Here is a 16797-nt window from a genome sequence, read left to right as displayed (position 1 = left end):
TATAATTTTGCTAGGAGTGTGTTGGAAATTTGGTAATTGAGTGTAAGCAGTGAGTTGTGTTTAAAGTTCTGCAAAAAGAGTGTTGTGCAGTGAATTGTGCCTACAGTTTTGCAAAGTGTGTGTTACAAAATTGCAAATTGAGTGCAAAGCAGTGTTTGTGCTTTTAGTTTTGCAAACTCAGTGAGTGGTTTTGCTATACGTATTAATAGTTTTAGAAATTGTGCTACAAGAATCACGATTAGCGCTTAAGCATTCAGAAAAAACTGTAAGCATGCCTGAATAGTGCATAGCATCAACTGTTTTCTCCCTCATGCTGGATGAGGCCTAATTTCTATGTGTACAATTTTCAACACCTGTTTTTTTTATCCATTATGCATTAAATGTGTGCTATTTGGCAATTATACTTTCCTCTTTTAATTGTCTAAGTATAACATAAATTGCTTCACCCCTGCCTTAAAAAAAGAAAGAAATATTATTACCAACATATTGTTGTAGAAAAGGACGTGTTGGTAAAAACAAAAACAAAAACAAGCAGAAGGCACAAACCACAACCTCACTGGTGCTTTCACATTGTGTTTTTTTTTCTGTATGTGTAGGTATGCCATACTAGTTTGTTCTGATATTTTAGGATCTCCTGCCCCCTATTGGTGTTTGTAAAATTAACTTGTTTGAGGTTTTTGTAAAGCTTCTCCACTCACATTAAACAGTGTGGATCTGGCACAGTAATTACAGTCCTTGCACACTGCTTGCGTATACTGTTTTACTTGCATCATAGTAAATAAGCCCCATCCATTCCAGTGCTTTTCCTGAAGGCTGTCTGATCCAGTGCATTCCATACTGACTGAAATCAAATCCACTTCCCCTGCAGGAAAGACTGAGGGCTTCTTGAGGCTTTTTCAAAACTGAAGTGGAGGGAATGGACTCCATAGCCTGGCCATTCAAACCTGTCAAAGAACCAGAAGTAAAAAGAGACAAGTGAGAACGAGAAGAAATGCCAGAACATTAAATGTGAGAATTTTTTGATTGGCGTTGCAGTATGAAGCAACTTACAGGGCAGACAGAGCGCTATCAGCAGAATAGACAGTTTGTCCAACATCTTGAGACTAAAGATGTGAACTCAGCTGCTTCACACTAACACAGAAGACAGCAAGTCAGTGGGAGGACAGAAGTATACCCTCTGAAATTCTTTAGAAAAAATTCAAAGTCTGCATTGAGACTTTGTATGGGAGGGGCTAATGTATTTGTATAATATATTTTATACATTACAAAACTTTTTAAATTTTATCAAAAATATCAGACAAAGATAACACAAGTAAACACAAAATGCAGTTTTTAAATGAAGGTTTTTATTATTAAAGGGAAAAAAATTCAAACCTGCATGGCCCTGTGTGAAAAAGTAATTGCCCACTGAACCTAATAACTGGTTGGGCCACCCTTAGCAGCAACAACTGCAATCAAGCATTTGCAATAACTGTAAATTAGTCTTTTACAGCGCTGTGGAGGAATTTTGGCCCACTCATCTTTGCAGAATTGTTATAATTCAGCCACATTGGAGGGTTTGAGCCTTAACTCCTTTTGTTTTTCTTAAGCCATTCAGAGGTGGACTTGTTGGTGTGTTTTGGATCACTGTCCTACTGCAGAACCAAAGTGCGCTTCAGCTTGAGGTCACGAACAGATGGCCGGACTATTTTACTGTTGGTATGATGTTCCTTTTCCGAAATGCTGTGTTACTTTTACGCCAGATGTAATGGGACACACACCTCCCGGAAAGTTTTTGTCTGATCAGCCCAAAAGTCTTGGGGATCATCAAGATGTTTTCTGGCTGAGACAAACCTTTGTTGTTTTTGCTCGGCCGTGGTTTTTGTCTTGGAACTCTGCCATGCAGGCCATTTTCACCCAGTCTCTTTCTTATGGTGGAGTCATGAATACGGACCTTAACTGAGGCAAGTGAAGCCTGCAGTTCTTTGGATGTTGTTGTGGGGTTTCTTGTGACCTCTTGGATGAGTCGTCACTGCACTCTTGGGGTAATTTTAGTTGGCCAGCCACTCCTGGGAAGGTTCACCACTGTACCATGTTTTCGCCATTCATGGATAATGGCTCTCACTGTGGTTCGCTGGAATCCCAAAGCTTTAGAAATGGCTTTATAACCTTTTCCAGACTGATAAATCTCAATTACTCTGTTTCTTATTTGTTCCTGAATTTCTTTGCATCGCTGCATGATGTTTTTTTCAGGATCTTTTGGTCTACTTCACTTTGTCAGGCAGGTCCTATGTAAGTGATTTTTGGATTGAGAACAGGTGTGGCCGTAATCAGGCCTGGGTGTGGCTAGAGAAATTTAACTCATGCCGCTTTCGAGACCGGTCGGAACTGGGATATTTCCCAGTTGAAACTTCCAACTTCTGACATCAAATCATTCCAGGTGCATGGTGGTGCATGATGCCGAAAGTGAACGAAAACCATGGCTGACCGTGACAAAGTGTACACACAGTTGCACCCTGAGCAGTGTTTTAGATGTTAATTAAAAGGACGGCAGTTTAGATGCAAACAACTGACATAAAAAGCCTACGTTACTGGTTAATTGTGTGCCCCTCTAGCTACATCAGTTGGTAATCCTCAAGTCAGGCAGTGTTGTAGGTGCCACTTCCAAATTTTGGGGCATTTTTATCAATAACATTTATGCAGAGAAGATGACTTTATGAGATTCTTTACTGTAGCCAGCTACCTAATAATAACATATTTCTACACCAATGTACATGCATAACAGGTTTTACTATATGATTGTATGTATTATTTTCATTTAAATACATGCAAATATACTTTTTGTTGTCTTTTAGTTTATGGTTTACCATTTACAATGTATGCTTCCATGAGTGCTGACATTGTTTTGTGACGTAATTCAGCTGCTACTCGTGATGTCGGGGTACATATTTTTCTCCGAGTTCACAAGTAGGAAATCCGACTTCAAGTGGCGTTCCACAGTATCTTTTCAAGTTGGAGGTTGGAAATTTCCCAGTTCTGAGTTGCCTGGAACACAGCATTAGCTTTCCAAAGATGTGATAAACCACAGTTGATTTATGTTTTAACAGGGGCAATCACTTTTTCACACAGGGCCATATATGTTTGGATTTTTTCCCCTTAATAAAAAAACCTTTATTTAAAAACTGCATTTTTTGTTCACGTGTGTTATCTTTGTCTAATATTTCAATTTGTTTGATGATCTGAAACATTTTAGTGTGACAAACATGCAAAAAATTAAGATCTCAGAAAGGGCGCAAACACTTTTTCACACCACTGTATGTATTTTATATATTTCAAATACATCTCTGAGATTAAATGTATTATACATATGCATTATAGTGTTTGTGGAATTTCATGTTTTCACAGTACTGGTTTCACTGACAAACAATACCCTCAATTCCCCAAAACTTTGTGCTCAAATCATCAAATCAAAGTCTTGAAAATTCTGATCGCCTATGCATAATTGTCTGTCTATGCATTTTAATTTAATTAAACCTTTTTACTATAATATAATATATAATATAATACCTATTTAGTTTCAACAAGATCATCGGCATGTTTGAAAAAGAAGCTGTATCAGGAAGGACACAGACAACGAACAAAAACTATGCAAAAATACAAAAATCAATCCGACACCACTTTGATCTTATTAAGATAATTGTAAAATCAACCAGTATATAACCAACACATTTCAACAAAAAATTTTGATGATTTTTTATGTTGCATTGCAATGCCTCACATTAAAATGTCAGGTTTTCAACTTTTTCTACCCCTTGTTAGGTACTGTAACTCTGAAATGCTTTCTGTTTATCATCATCTATGTAATATGAATAAGATATGACTCTAAGTAAAATGGCCCTTTCACTGACATTTTTTTTTTTGCACAGGTCCGTGACTTACATAGCAAGAGAAATGTGAGTTTACTTTATGTGGTGGTAACTCTTTCGTGTACATACAGTATATGAACAGGATTAATACTCTTAAGTAAAAGATATATAGTAATTTCATGGCATTATCTGGCATCCTGCTCATGATGATCAGATAATGCAAATCCTGTTTTTATATACTACAGACAGACAGAAATTCACTATATTTGAAATTATTATTAAATAAAAATATATAAAATCTATAATTATTTTCATTTTCACTGAGGTTGTTGTTTTTGTGTCATCAAATTGGTAGTGTGCTCATTTGTTTCAGTGGGCTTCTCGTGCAATAGAACAAACAATTCAGCCTCAGATGTGATCATTGCATGTAGATTGAGAATATTTCCTGAAATTGCACAGAACCTTTAATTTCATTATAGCATGTATATTTGCATAATAGGCTGATGTTGTATATTCTTTAATGAAAATACAGCGAATAATCAGTCTGAGCTGCAAGCAATTTATAAATAACCAGATAACTTGCATTAATAAACAAAAAGCAATTGTATCTATTTAAAATAATATATTCATATAGAATCTGAACTTCAAGCTATAGCTTTTATTTTTTCCACATATTTACATATATATATATGTCTATGTATACAGTATAAGGAGTGGGTTGAGATTCACAAACCTTCTAACGTTGGACTTTTTCCTTCTCCACTTCTCCCATCTGTTGTATTCTCTTTTGTTTCATTAAGTGAAAAGAGAAAGCTTTATCCAGACAGTTATTTATTCACTCAGAAATACATGACATGATGGAATGAGTGAACAAATTTGACTCCTTCCGAAATGTATTTATAACATTTAAATGGATTTCTTCTTTATGAAAAAGCTTTTAGAAACAGAAGAAATATTTGACTGTGTATATGAAATTGTGCATATGCACAGTGTTAAGCCTATCTTTCTTTTCTAGACCAAAGCTGCAGAGATAATCCATATGAGACCTCATCCTTCCTCTCTGGCATACGCAGATGACTACTGGTCACGATTTACACACACACACACATGCTCACACAAGAGAAAAAAAAGAAACTGAATGATATAGCGACTTATAAAACAGTAAAATTAGTTTTTTTTTTAATAGAACTTCCCATATACAAGTATCCCAGGATCTCACCTAAGGCTGTCATCATGAGTATTAAACAACCCTGCATCTTTCTCAGAGGAGGAACCAGAAGACAAGTAAGTCAAAATGGTTGTATGGTTTTACACTAATGTTTATGTATTTGTGTTTGTTTTTCTTTTAATTTGTCTTACGCTTAAGAGTTTTCTAAGTGTATATACAGCAGATATCATCATTATTGTTTTCATTGGTTTACCAGTAATGTAAATCTTACTTTTATATGTTAATCATTTATGAAACCCATATTGTTTTGTTATTATGGTCATTCTTATATGGTGCTATTTTAGGTTTATGGAGAAAAAGCTTAAAGGACTAGTCCCATTGTGGAGTAGAAGTGGGAGGGCAAACTTATTAGCTGGTGCATTAGGCAATTGCATTGGCACTTAGCCTGATCTCTAAGTTCAAAGAAAACTGTACATTTACATAGAACCTTAACATTTTATGTACAAATGAGAACACATTTAAATTGATTGCATTTTGCATGAATCCCAAAATAGATGTACTGTATATATAAAGTGCAAAAGAAATGTAAACCTACTCAGATGTTCAGAAGTGTTCTTTGATTTGATTCAATATTTTTTTTAAAAATTGTCCATAAATTCCAAATGCTATGTGAGTTCAAACCAATATGTTTCAGAATTGTATACGCTTGAAGTATGTAAGTGAGTTTTGTCACTTATTATATACTGAAATTATAAACTGTAAATTTATATGCACAACAATATTACAGAAGAACAACATTTGAAAGCCATCGCAAAATAAAACCACTTAATATCAAGAGCTTAAGTGAAAATAACAAAAGTTCATCAGAGACCATAATGTGGATGGGACAGGTATTATTTAGAGCACGAACTGAACAAAGGTACAATGAAGTGCATGGTTCCAGAACTAAAAAATCTAGCTCTGACATCTGTTATGCAAAATGTGTAATTTGAGTGTGGATTTAATGAAAGTCCAAACATATAATAGTCTGAAATAGTCACACAGGAAATGTAAAAACACATTACATTTTGTCTAATGTCATGTCTGAGCAAGTTATGCTAATCTACAGTCTTAAAAACGATCTAGTGCACATACAGCATATTTTAAATCATTTTAATTAATTTCATGTAAACACATATGTGAACAAATCTCATTGAAGTAGGGCACTTGCATGTGCATTTTCCATAGAGACTTTATTTTTCATCAGCAGTACATTCTCACATAGTGTTGTCTGGTGATCGGGGAGTTTATAGGAGGTCATTGCCTTGCAGAAGGACACAATATAGACATTTGAGGATATAACAATCGTTTTACATTTTGTGGTAAACACACATAATTTCTCAGTTGTATCCATGCATGCTGTTATTTTTTTTGCAGACAAGAGCTCTTGCACAGGATGAGATAGAAGGTAACTGCTGGTTTTATGCTTTTTCCACTCTGATACACTTGTTAGAGTGCTGTATAATAGTTTGCTCCTTTTTTAAATTTTAGTAACATACTATTCTGAATTTTGTGTCTGTGTGCTCTCTAGAGTTACGTGTAGCTTTTGTAGAGTTTGATAAAGACAAGGATGGTTTCATTACCTGTAAGGACTTGGGGAACCTGATGAGGACCATGGGTTACATGCCAACTGAAATGGAGCTCATTCAACTGAGTCAGAACATCAACATGAATTGTGAGTAATGGCCTCTAATTTATGAGGTGAAAGCAAAAACCCCATCCATTCTTTATTACTGCTGGAAAAAAAAAAAAACTGCCCACTACTGTGGGTTTTCAAACCTGTTTTTTTGCCGCAGTATGTTTTTAAAATAAAATGCAAAACATCTTCAAGGCTGATTTATCATTTTGAATGTTTCAGGAAATGTGTCTTTCAGGCTCTGTGTCCCTTGAGGCACAGAGCGTATTTGTATATTTCTTAGCCTTCCAGGTGTTAGGAACAATCACCTTATGTATATATTATCTATCATATGTCAGTCATCTACATAAATTGTACAGGCATTATCTTAGTTACAATGTATTTGTACATCACATTTGACAGTTGAATGTGAACCAACATATACACATGTATGAAACCTGACTGGATACTGTGAGTTTAAGTATTTCACTCCTCTGAAATGTTGAATGAAGTCAATGATTGGCATGACTGTGCTGTCTACATCTAAAAAGATTTCAGCCATGGCTATTGCAGCACAGTGAAATAAAACAAACAGTATTTTCTTAAGCAGTGTTTTCTGGCTAGTTATGTCATTTGTCTTATCACAGTGGGGGGACGTGTGGACTTTGAAGATTTTGTGGCACTAATGACCCCCAAACTTCTGGATGAAACTGCAGGGATGATTGGGTTGAAGGAACTTAAAGATGCATTTAGAGAGGTGAGCTCAACATACCCATTCTTTCTATTTGGTGTTTGGCACCCCATGGTGGATATAAAATGAATATACTGTTAAAGCTGGCAAAATATTATGTGTGATTTCTTGCCCCCTCTCCTACAGTTTGACTTAGATGGTGATGGTGCTATCACATCTGATGAGCTGAGAAATGCCATGATAAAGTTATTAGGAGAACAAACCAGCAGAAATGAAATTGAAGCAGTGGTCAGAGAAGCTGACAACAATGGGGATGGAACAGTTGACTTTGAGGGTGAGATACTGTACAAGTATATATATACACACACACATACACTCACAAAAGCCTCATTTAGTCTTTTTTATAGCTTTAAATAAGTTTCTGCTATTTAAATGTTGATTTACTTGAGTTGCTATATGAGACATGATTAACTTAAGTTAAAATAAATGACTACAAGTGTTGTTAAATAAATTCATTATAAAACTTCTGAAAGAATTTAACAGGGCACTGGTATTGTAGCTGGCTCACTAGTATGGCTCACAAGCACACCTAAATGCATCTGAGCCATGATTAATGTTATTAGTTTCACCTGTACTTTTGTTGCAAGACAAGACACACTGTCATGAAAAAAAATTGTCCTTAAAAAATAATGTTTAGTCAAATTTTATGTGATCGCTGTTCACACATACAGTAATCTTATTGTTTTTACTATCAGAGATTTGTCCTTTGTTAGTTATTGTTACTTTACTTATTGTTTACGTTCAGTGCCAAAGCAGAGAGCAGTGTGAAGTTGTCCTAGCCAATTGTTCTCAGTTTGCTATAAACCTACAAGAATTTAGCTAATCAGTATCTTGTCCATTCTCTTTACAGAGTTTGTGAAAATGATGTCGCAGAAATGAGGACTACCTAATGAGTGGATGCAGTTTTTATTGAATTTTATGCTGATGATAGCCTATTTCATTTGAATAATTTCACTTTATTTTCCTGTTATTTAATTGGCATCCGCCTCATTCACGATCACGTGGAGCTCATTCATTTCAAGTGAACAAAGACGTTTTGCTCTTTTTGTTAGAATTTATGATTGTTAGAGATATGAAATTGTAAGAACTTAAATGGTAGCTCAGCCAGACCCTCATGTGAATGCATATATAAGTTCAGCAAATATGAAATGTTTGTTGTCGTTGCCCTGAATCCCCCAACGGGGCAGTGTGTTTACACGTCATTGTCAGCTGTTTCAAAAGGAAGAAGAGAGAGAGAATTCTTATGCTCGGCCTCCATATGTAAAGTAGGTGAACTTGCCATCCTTAACATAAATAAATTCTTGATGATCAATGGTGTAGTTATCTGACACAGTGATGTATGTCTGGGCACAGAAATTCAAGTCGAAAACTCATAATTGCAATATTTCCAATGTGACATGAACACTGCATTAGCCTACAGAAGCCAGTAGAATAATAGGACTCTGTAAGGACACAGGTGCAGGCTCTCATGAATGGTCTGCTTCTGTCATTCCCAGCTTTTCTGGGAAAGTTAAATTTTGGAAAAACCCACCATCCACTCTTATTCACATTTAAAAAAAAAAAATGTATATGGCAGTTGAGCCCATTGAATTTCTAGATACCTTTCAGTAGATAATGATGTGGTGGCCTGGGAGAGAATGAACTATGTGCATGTTTCTTCCATGATCCATTGATATTTTACCAAGGATATATTGGTTGTGGACAATGACTATATTTTTCCTTCACGGAGCTCCTTACCTGCTGCGAGTTTCTGCAGCAAACTGTATCTGATCCAGAGGTTCAATCAGCTGAAAATGTTCAGCACTGACCTCCCAAAAGTAATGGTTGACTTTAGTGTGACTGCCGGTTTGACCATGGGATAAAAACTATCTGTCCCTCCAGTTACACCTGGAGAACATGATCTCAGCAGGGCCGAGTGTCCTCTACTGCCACTTCTTCAGCTCCGTTGCACCTGTCTCACCAGGGTGTAAAGGCAGCCCACCATCTGCTTGAAGTTTTATTTAACAATAGTATCCACAAATGTGTTTTCTGAGTGGCAAATTGTCCAATGATAATAATAATACCGGATTTATTTTTCAACCACTTTGTGCATTTGGCATCTTTCACTGCAAATAATCCCTCTAAGGTCGCTAATGCTATTGCATAACAAAAGGCCAACATGAGCATTGTTAAGTGCGACAACAGCTATTTTTGTCTTTCAAATAAGATATAAAACATCATGCCAGGGATTTTCAGATGCCATCACTGCTTTAAAGACATGGCAAGGTGCATAACCTTGACTTGTGATGGCATGGTGGACAGTTGAGCACATTTAAGGTAAGAGTTTTATTAAAAGACTGTCATAATGCTGACCTATGACAGTAATACTATCACCAGCTACTAACTACTAATATTTGAGTTCTTGTATTATTTGCTTGAGAAACTGACAGTGATGTTAAGCTTCCCATCCAATCCCACACAGCTCATAGAATAAATGTCAACTGCTGAACAAATTGTACATCATGAAACCACATACATTCAACGACATATAAACAACCTCAGCAATAATCTGTCTCTCTGGGGTGGATTAGTTCAGTCTCTGTAATCCTCAACATGGGACCCTTAGATGAGCAGATGGCAGATAAGACAAAATCACCACTCTAATTCTCATCTAGTGACTGAAAAAAGTAACCAAAAAAAGCTATACGAGCTTAATGAACCACGATGTGTTTTCAAAATTATGTTTAAATCAAGACATTAGAAATGTATCTTATAGGGTGGACCTTTTGTTTTTTCCTAAATAATAATACGGCCCAGTTTGGAGTTCCATAGAGAATAAACACATTTAAAAAACAATTAAGAAGCTAAGCAGACAACAGGTTATTTCCCCCTAATACAGATATATAATATACTTATTATTTGATGAATGTGTTCCCCCATAAAAGTTAATTGCATCTTTTGAGAGCTTAACAATATGCTCTGCTCTATGAATCTTGTTTCAACAAAAGTTTTACATACAAGTGTATTGCTCTATTAATCTATTCACAGAGTCAATACTGATTTATTTCTAATTTATTTCTTATTTGCATTCAGAGAAAACAGAATTGAAAAACCCTGATGTATGCATGTCATACAATATGTAAACCACCAATTATATTAATAAACAAACAGAAAAATATATTAATAGATACAAACATACACACATGCATAGAGGTAAAAATAAGAGAAAGAATAACCACAGTATGCAAAAGTTGATATAAGTTTGGCATTAATATTGAGACAAAAATAAATTTAACTTTTCATTTATATGATTTTCATGTTTTCACAGTTTTTTGGTTGATCCATAGGAAATCTGCCTAAATTTCAAAATAAAGCATCCCAGACTGACTCTAATGGCCCCTGAAGGTATATGAACACATGCCTCAGCAGCTCAAAACAAAGTCCAGTAATCAGGACAGATAAGTTTCACATGCAAGTAGCACTCACTAGCATAGTATATGTCAAGATAAGATTTACAGTAGCTAACACCAGATCTGCTCTTCTTAGGTTGGATCTCATTTTGCTTTCAAGTGATGTCAGTTCGTAGTTTGGAGCCAAATCGTACAGCATGGAGCATTTTCTAACATCCTCTATAGTAATTCATTCATGTGGCACTTCCTGGTGTAGACCATAAATCCAACACCACTTGAAAGCATGTACAATGGCTTGTGTAATTCTTAGAGCAGATTCACACAGTGATTCATCGACTGGAATGAGATGCATGACCCACAACAAGCAGGGCTAAGGTAAGGCATCCCTACATGTTGCAAATTGGTAGTGAAGGAACAGATTCAGAAGTCAGGGCTAAACATAAAGTCCAGAGCTTGTCTCTCTGCAGCAGCCACATTTGGGTGCCACAGGTCAACACTCAAAATGACTCTGGGTCCAGCATCTGGAGGCCCTTTAACGACAGAAAAAGAGATGCAATTTTATGTCAATTAGATTAAATTGTTGGAACAGCTAGTGAAATTGAGCAAAAAATAAACATTGCATTTAAGTTTTATTTTTTGTGCATGGGTATAATAATGACAATACAATTAAGAGTAAAAATGAGAGCCAAGTACAGTTATGAGCATTTGCTTCACATCAGAGTTTTACCATTTATTTTAACTGTAATTTAAAACAAAAAATGAATAAATGCAGCAATTTCCCACTCAGCCAGAAACACAAAAAAAACAAGAAAATGTATTTTTCAACACTGTGTGATTCACCAACCCTTGTGGGAGACAGTGTGAAGGAACGAGTCATCAACCAGAAGGCAGTGTCCCTCTGACCAGCACTGAGGCTCCCCTCCCACCACCAGCTCACACGAGGGTGGAGTCTGCAGACCTACAAAAGTGATGTCTGTTTTAAATTTTGGAAACAAAGTATTATGTTTTTCCTAAGAGGTCCATGCCCTCCATTTCTGTCTGTGCTGAAAAATAGAGAGGATTAAAGCCAGACGGATCACAGTACAAAATGGGCTAAGGGGAAATGAACCACAAACCTGACCCACAAAGTACCACATTACGCAATGGTTCAGCGTTTGGTCAGGTTATTTTTATATTCTTTTCTTGTTTTAGTTGTAATGTATTTTTTGCACCGGCACAGTTCAAAAGAGTGGTAAAAATAGTGTACCAAAGCCTCTGTATCTTCTCTCTCTCAACTTTCATCACCTTTGTCAGTGCATCTCTAACAATGTACATTACTTTGAATATTTACTTTACTGATTCTACAGTCATTACCTACAGCATATGTAGGTGCTGAAAACCATGTTGCTCCTTGATTTGTCTGAATTTTTTGCAAACATGCAGCGAAGGCACTGACCGATGTAGCAAGTAATCACAAGGAATACCCTTTATTTACTGAAGGTTATCCTGACGGTCATCTTTGAGATTTGTCTAAGATGCAGGTAAATGCACATAACGCCCGATGAGTGTATTTCTTTACTCACCAAGATGACAACGTAGGCGTGTATTGGTGGGTCCATATGAGCTCCCCAACATTGCTCCGGGCCCCAACAGCCAAAATCCAGCAGACCCCAAAGAGTTGCTGTTTATAAACGTACGTAGAGAGAGAAGTGTCCGGTAGGTGCAGGGGCAGGAGCGACAGTTTCCTGCCACACAGACACCTGCGCTGTACAAAGGAAACACTGCCTGGCCCTGAGAGAGACAATGGCCTGCAGTTAACTTATGTCTCAGATCAGACACATACATCATAATTAAACAGGATCAATCAGTTTATCCTCCTTTTAATATCAAAGTACGAAACATGGAAAGCAAAAAAACTTGATTTTGAAAATAATCTTTTGTTTCTTCCTTAAGTCACAAACATAATTATTGCAAATGCAAAAAAACAAAAGTTCTGCAACACACATATCAGAATATTTAAATGAATGTTGGGATAGAGATTGAATTTCATCACTTGTAACATAAGAAACGATTACCCCTTTTCATCCACATAATGCAGGCTCTCTCACACAGCACTCTGCATAACCAATATTAATGTTTTTCTATAAAGCGTGAAATTGTTTCCTGGGCTGCCACTTTATCATGGAGGGTACTGACAGATTTTATTGTGTACCTTGGGTCCCAGACAGGTCCAGCCTAATTTTGAATCGATGCCCCGCTGGTAAACAGCCTTGAATTCAGCCAAGATTACAGAGTAGTTGGCTTCCAAGACCTCAATGTCATGCCGATGTGCGTCACGTGGGAAGAAAGGAACACTTGGAACATCTGGCAGGAAGAAGAGATGAGGCTTCTGTATAGCAGAGTGATCATTCAGTCTGACCTATAGGGAGAACAATAAGAAATCAAAGATCAATTCTAGACAATGTTTCCTTCCTCTGTTGTTCGGAGGAACTGTTTATTTGATTGAAGTATTTTTGTGTCAAATGAGGTGTTAGGATGACTACTTTTACATAAGATTAGGAAGTTATGTATGTTAGCACAAACCGACCACAATGAAATTAATTGTAACATATTAATGAACAACTCATATACTTAATATTTACTGCCAATAGCAAGCACCAGTTTTGGCTCGCATGGAGTAGAATATTACCTGCTCACGGAGGCCCTTATGAATGCGGCCCATGCCCACCCAACTGTAGCGCTTGGCATACTCTTGCAGTGCTGCGTACAGTTTCTTGGCTTCTGCAGATGCCTGGGCTGGGAACAAGGCATGACTCAGCACAGGGGTGAGGTAGCCCTGTCCCTGCTCCTCATCCTCCTCTGTTTCCATGGAAATAAAGGGAGTAATTTGATCACTCCTCGACAGCTTGGATCGTGCACTACACTTGGCTCCAGCACAGCTACCGCCACGGGACATCATGGACCGCCTTGAGCCTGACTTGAGCTTTCCGGCATGTGCATGGCCCGGGATTGGCAGGTCGGAGCCCATTCGATAACAGTGCCACAGAAAAAGTAGCAGTAGAGTCCACAGAAGGCCACTCAGTGAATGGACACCCAGCTCCACATATGGAGGCAAGGGCAGTGTGTTCATTGACCAGTGCATCCTTTAAATGTGTGAGACACTAAAATAGAAACAGATTGAGACATTATGTACTGCAAAATATAATCAGATTAACTATTTAATTCAAATAAAATTGTTATGGCCCACATCTAATTATTTAGGTGACTCCAGAGTTTCTGTTATTGATAGTGATGTTTTTAATTAGTGCAAATATTTCTTAGGTTACATAATAACAACAAGAGGATTACGTTTTCTGACGTTCCTACAGTCCAAATAAATTTTTTTGGCTTGTCAAAGTCATACAGATCATGGTAATGAAAGGACAGGCTCTGTTTGCTAACAAGCACAGCCTAAAGGGATTGATGTGCTGTCCTGGTTTCAAACAGCCTACTCATTCATTATTTTCTTTACTTTAATCCCCTTCAGGGGTCACAGGGAACTGAGGCCTATCCCAGCATGCACTTGGAGTAAATTAGTGAAACATTTTAGGACAAGTTGCTGGTCCATAATGGGGCCACTGACCAGTTGGTTAAGTTGCCTCTGACATTTCATGGTGTTATTTAAGTCCTGATTTTGGACCCCTCGCTATCTGGGCAAACTAGCTGTGGATGTAGCTAAAGATTTCACTGCAAGCAATATTCAGAAGTCATACCAAGGCTTTCCTTCTACACTGTTCAACTTTGGCTGCTAATTCAGAGAATGTCTGTTTCTTCCTTGTATGCATTGTCTTCTCCTTTGCCAAATTGAGGTCTGCAAAGTAAACAACTAGAGTTTAAACGCTTGTGAACGGTCGGTCTTTGTTGCTTATCTAGTTTCTAAACATCCTAGTAGTTTTCCCTATCAGCCTCAACTTTTATCTAATTATGATTCTTGGGTTATGCACAAAGTCATTGTTTTTGCCGAATAACATTTTGTGACTTATATTAATAGTTTAGGTGAATTCATATAATTTACAAGGATCGTAGTGTTAAAATCTATTAAAATAACAAATAATAACATTAGATGGGCAAACAAAGCTAATGTGTATCTCTTCAAAAGTGTTCTAAATATTTTGCAGAGCACCAATGACACACATGCAGCCCACAGTGTCACAAATGCCAGAGTGGAGCAAATGTTGCATTTGGGCTTTATAAAAATCGGATCTCTGCCACAACTGTGAGTCCTGTAGACATTTGGTGTAGAAAAAACATTTACATTTACACCCGATTTCACCAAAGATACTGTGTGCATGCGTGTGTCTGTGAGAGAGAGAGAGTGTGTATGTGTACAGATTCAGACAGACGACATGATTTGGATTTTTTTTAAACCTACTAGCTGAAAACATGAGTGCGTGCGTGTGTCCGCTCGCGCGCGTATGTGCATGTATGCGCGCGTGCGGGTGTCTCTTAGGTGGGAGGGCTCTCTCCTAATAGGCTTATTCCAACTGATTCGTTTCGTCTTTTCGCATTAATTACATGCTAAGTGATGATACAGCCCACTGGAACACCTAGTAGGCTACAGCACGGTTACGCATGCTAAATTGTGGCCCTTGGGTCATTTTTATTTGTCACATATTTTGGCAGTGGCTTCAGCATTCATTCTGTTTTTGCTCCGCACCAGCCAACACAGCTCAGCTGGCTCATGTTTAATGTCCGCATTCCATGATAGCGCAAACATCCAGCCATTACAGGAGAACGCGACACAAAAATGTTCGCCATGCATACCGTGTGGCACATGCAAACATATAGTGCGTGCTTCATCTCACAACTCTGATTACCTTGATATACCGCGCAGCGTTGGACACACTTCAGCACCGGGTTGGTGGACAGCTCCTCCAGCGCCCACAGACAAAATGTGGAATCTCCCGCGCGCCGCTGCAGTTGCCGCGTGCGGCCGCTAGGGCGCACCTGAAGCTTCAACACAAATGCCCTCACACCATAGCCGAATGCGTCAACCACACGGTAACCAGCTAGGGGCATCTCAACCGCACAAACCCCGCCGTGTTCTCGGGCCCTAAAGCAACAGGATACAGTCAGAGTAGCAGAACACAGGACGAAGCCTGGGAGATAAAGGTAAGCAGCAGCCACCCTTCATCGTTGCTGAGATGGTTGTCGGTCTCGAGGTAGTGATGACTGATGCCAAAAATCGTCCTCCGCACAAAGAGGGCCGGGGGAGGTGCGAGTGATGCCGCCTCGTATTGCCCATCATTTTGTCACTCACCGGGCTGGTAATTTCACCGAGGAAACGCCTCAGATAACAGTGGAGGTGCTTTTTGACAAATTACCATAAACAGGCTGATAATAGAATAAGGTTTAGAGCATACCTGCGGTGAGGGTGGGCTCAATCGGTGAATTTTGGAATAGCGCATTTTCGGGCATGTTGTTGCAGATTTGGGTGAAAAAATGCGGGGGGACGCCTGGTGATTTAACATTATACCGTGTGCGATGTGTTGCCTACCTGTTCCCGTTGCCTAGACCCGAATGGATGTTTTCCAGATTGTTGGAGCTGAGCTTTTACAGTAACGTTATCACATCGCAGTGATCCTCTAATCCGAGTCATTGTGGCCTGTGTAATGTAAACATATGATGAGTAGCCTACCTGAATTGCGGGAGAATATTAAATTAGCCTATATTGCTAATACTTTGCTATTCATTACCAACACAGCCAACATGGGCTATTTCGGTGCGAACAGCAGTCATTTTAAGCTACAAATCAGAAATTACATTACACTACAAGATACAGGAATTGTTCTTATTACATTTTCACATAATAGATTGCTTATCAGTCTGCTTATTTTAATCTTCCTAGGTCATTCAGTTTCATCCAAAGCCATGGGGTTCACACGCCTTACTGTGATGCTGTCTGCCACCATGATCCACCTAGTTTCAGGTAACTCTGTGTGTGTGTGTGGGGGGGGGGGGGGGGGGGCTGT

The 16797-nt window shown here is 38.1% G+C and overlaps 3 protein-coding genes across 3 annotated transcripts in view; 2 read left to right on the top strand and 1 right to left on the bottom strand.

Moving 5' to 3' along the window:
- The first annotated feature begins 5078 nt into the window (after positions 1 to 5078).
- cabp5b (calcium binding protein 5b) lies at positions 5079 to 8297 on the top strand. The gene is made up of 6 exons (XM_046041188.1): positions 5079 to 5129; positions 6430 to 6460; positions 6584 to 6727; positions 7315 to 7424; positions 7545 to 7692; positions 8269 to 8297. Exons 1-6 carry the CDS (start codon positions 5079 to 5081, stop codon positions 8295 to 8297), a joined length of 513 nt encoding a protein of 170 aa, XP_045897144.1.
- Positions 8298 to 11227: 2930 nt separating this feature from the next.
- asphd1 (aspartate beta-hydroxylase domain containing 1) lies at positions 11228 to 15682 on the bottom strand. The gene is made up of 6 exons (XM_046032188.1): positions 15643 to 15682; positions 13476 to 13947; positions 12999 to 13205; positions 12370 to 12577; positions 11652 to 11765; positions 11228 to 11337 (listed from the first exon to the last, which is right to left on the bottom strand). Exons 2-6 carry the CDS (start codon positions 13926 to 13928, stop codon positions 11228 to 11230), a joined length of 1092 nt encoding a protein of 363 aa, XP_045888144.1. The 5' UTR covers positions 13929 to 13947; positions 15643 to 15682.
- A 215-nt stretch (positions 15683 to 15897) lies between these two features.
- Positions 15898 to 16797, top strand: part of sez6l2 (seizure related 6 homolog (mouse)-like 2) — a 19311-nt gene continuing 18411 nt past the window's right edge. The window contains exons 1-2 of the mRNA XM_046075382.1: positions 15898 to 15937; positions 16674 to 16754. Of these exons, the coding sequence (XP_045931338.1) occupies positions 16697 to 16754 (58 nt within the window). The 5' untranslated portion in view covers positions 15898 to 15937; positions 16674 to 16696. The remainder of the gene's footprint in view (positions 15938 to 16673; positions 16755 to 16797) is intronic.

This window comes from Micropterus dolomieu, linkage group LG02 (genome assembly GCF_021292245.1).
Source record: "Micropterus dolomieu isolate WLL.071019.BEF.003 ecotype Adirondacks linkage group LG02, ASM2129224v1, whole genome shotgun sequence".
NCBI classification, from domain to species: domain Eukaryota; kingdom Metazoa; phylum Chordata; class Actinopteri; order Centrarchiformes; family Centrarchidae; genus Micropterus; species Micropterus dolomieu.
The sequence above is the reverse complement of the archived record's forward strand: the minus strand, read 5'-3'. Positions and strand labels throughout refer to the sequence as shown.

What these genes read in the sequence shown, in the direction of transcription:
- cabp5b (XM_046041188.1), top strand. Translation starts at nt 5,079, where the DNA reads ATGAGTATTAAACAACCCTGCATCTTTCTCAGAGGAGGAACCAGAAGA. An exon ending in TCAGAACATCAACATGAATT is followed by an intron (nt 6,728 to 7,314) that starts GTGAGTAATGGC and finishes GTCTTATCACAG; the next exon opens with TGGGGGGACGTGTGGACTTT. An exon ending in TTAAAGATGCATTTAGAGAG is followed by an intron (nt 7,425 to 7,544) that starts GTGAGCTCAACA and finishes CCTCTCCTACAG; the next exon opens with TTTGACTTAGATGGTGATGG.
- asphd1 (XM_046032188.1), bottom strand. Translation starts at nt 13,928, where the DNA reads ATGCACTGGTCAATGAACACACTGCCCTTGCCTCCATATGTGGAGCTG. An exon ending in ACGCCTACGTTGTCATCTTG is followed by an intron (nt 11,766 to 12,369) that starts GTGAGTAAAGAA and finishes TCACTTTTGTAG; the next exon opens with GTCTGCAGACTCCACCCTCG. An exon ending in TCACACTGTCTCCCACAAGG is followed by an intron (nt 11,338 to 11,651) that starts GTTGGTGAATCA and finishes CTGTCGTTAAAG; the next exon opens with GGCCTCCAGATGCTGGACCC.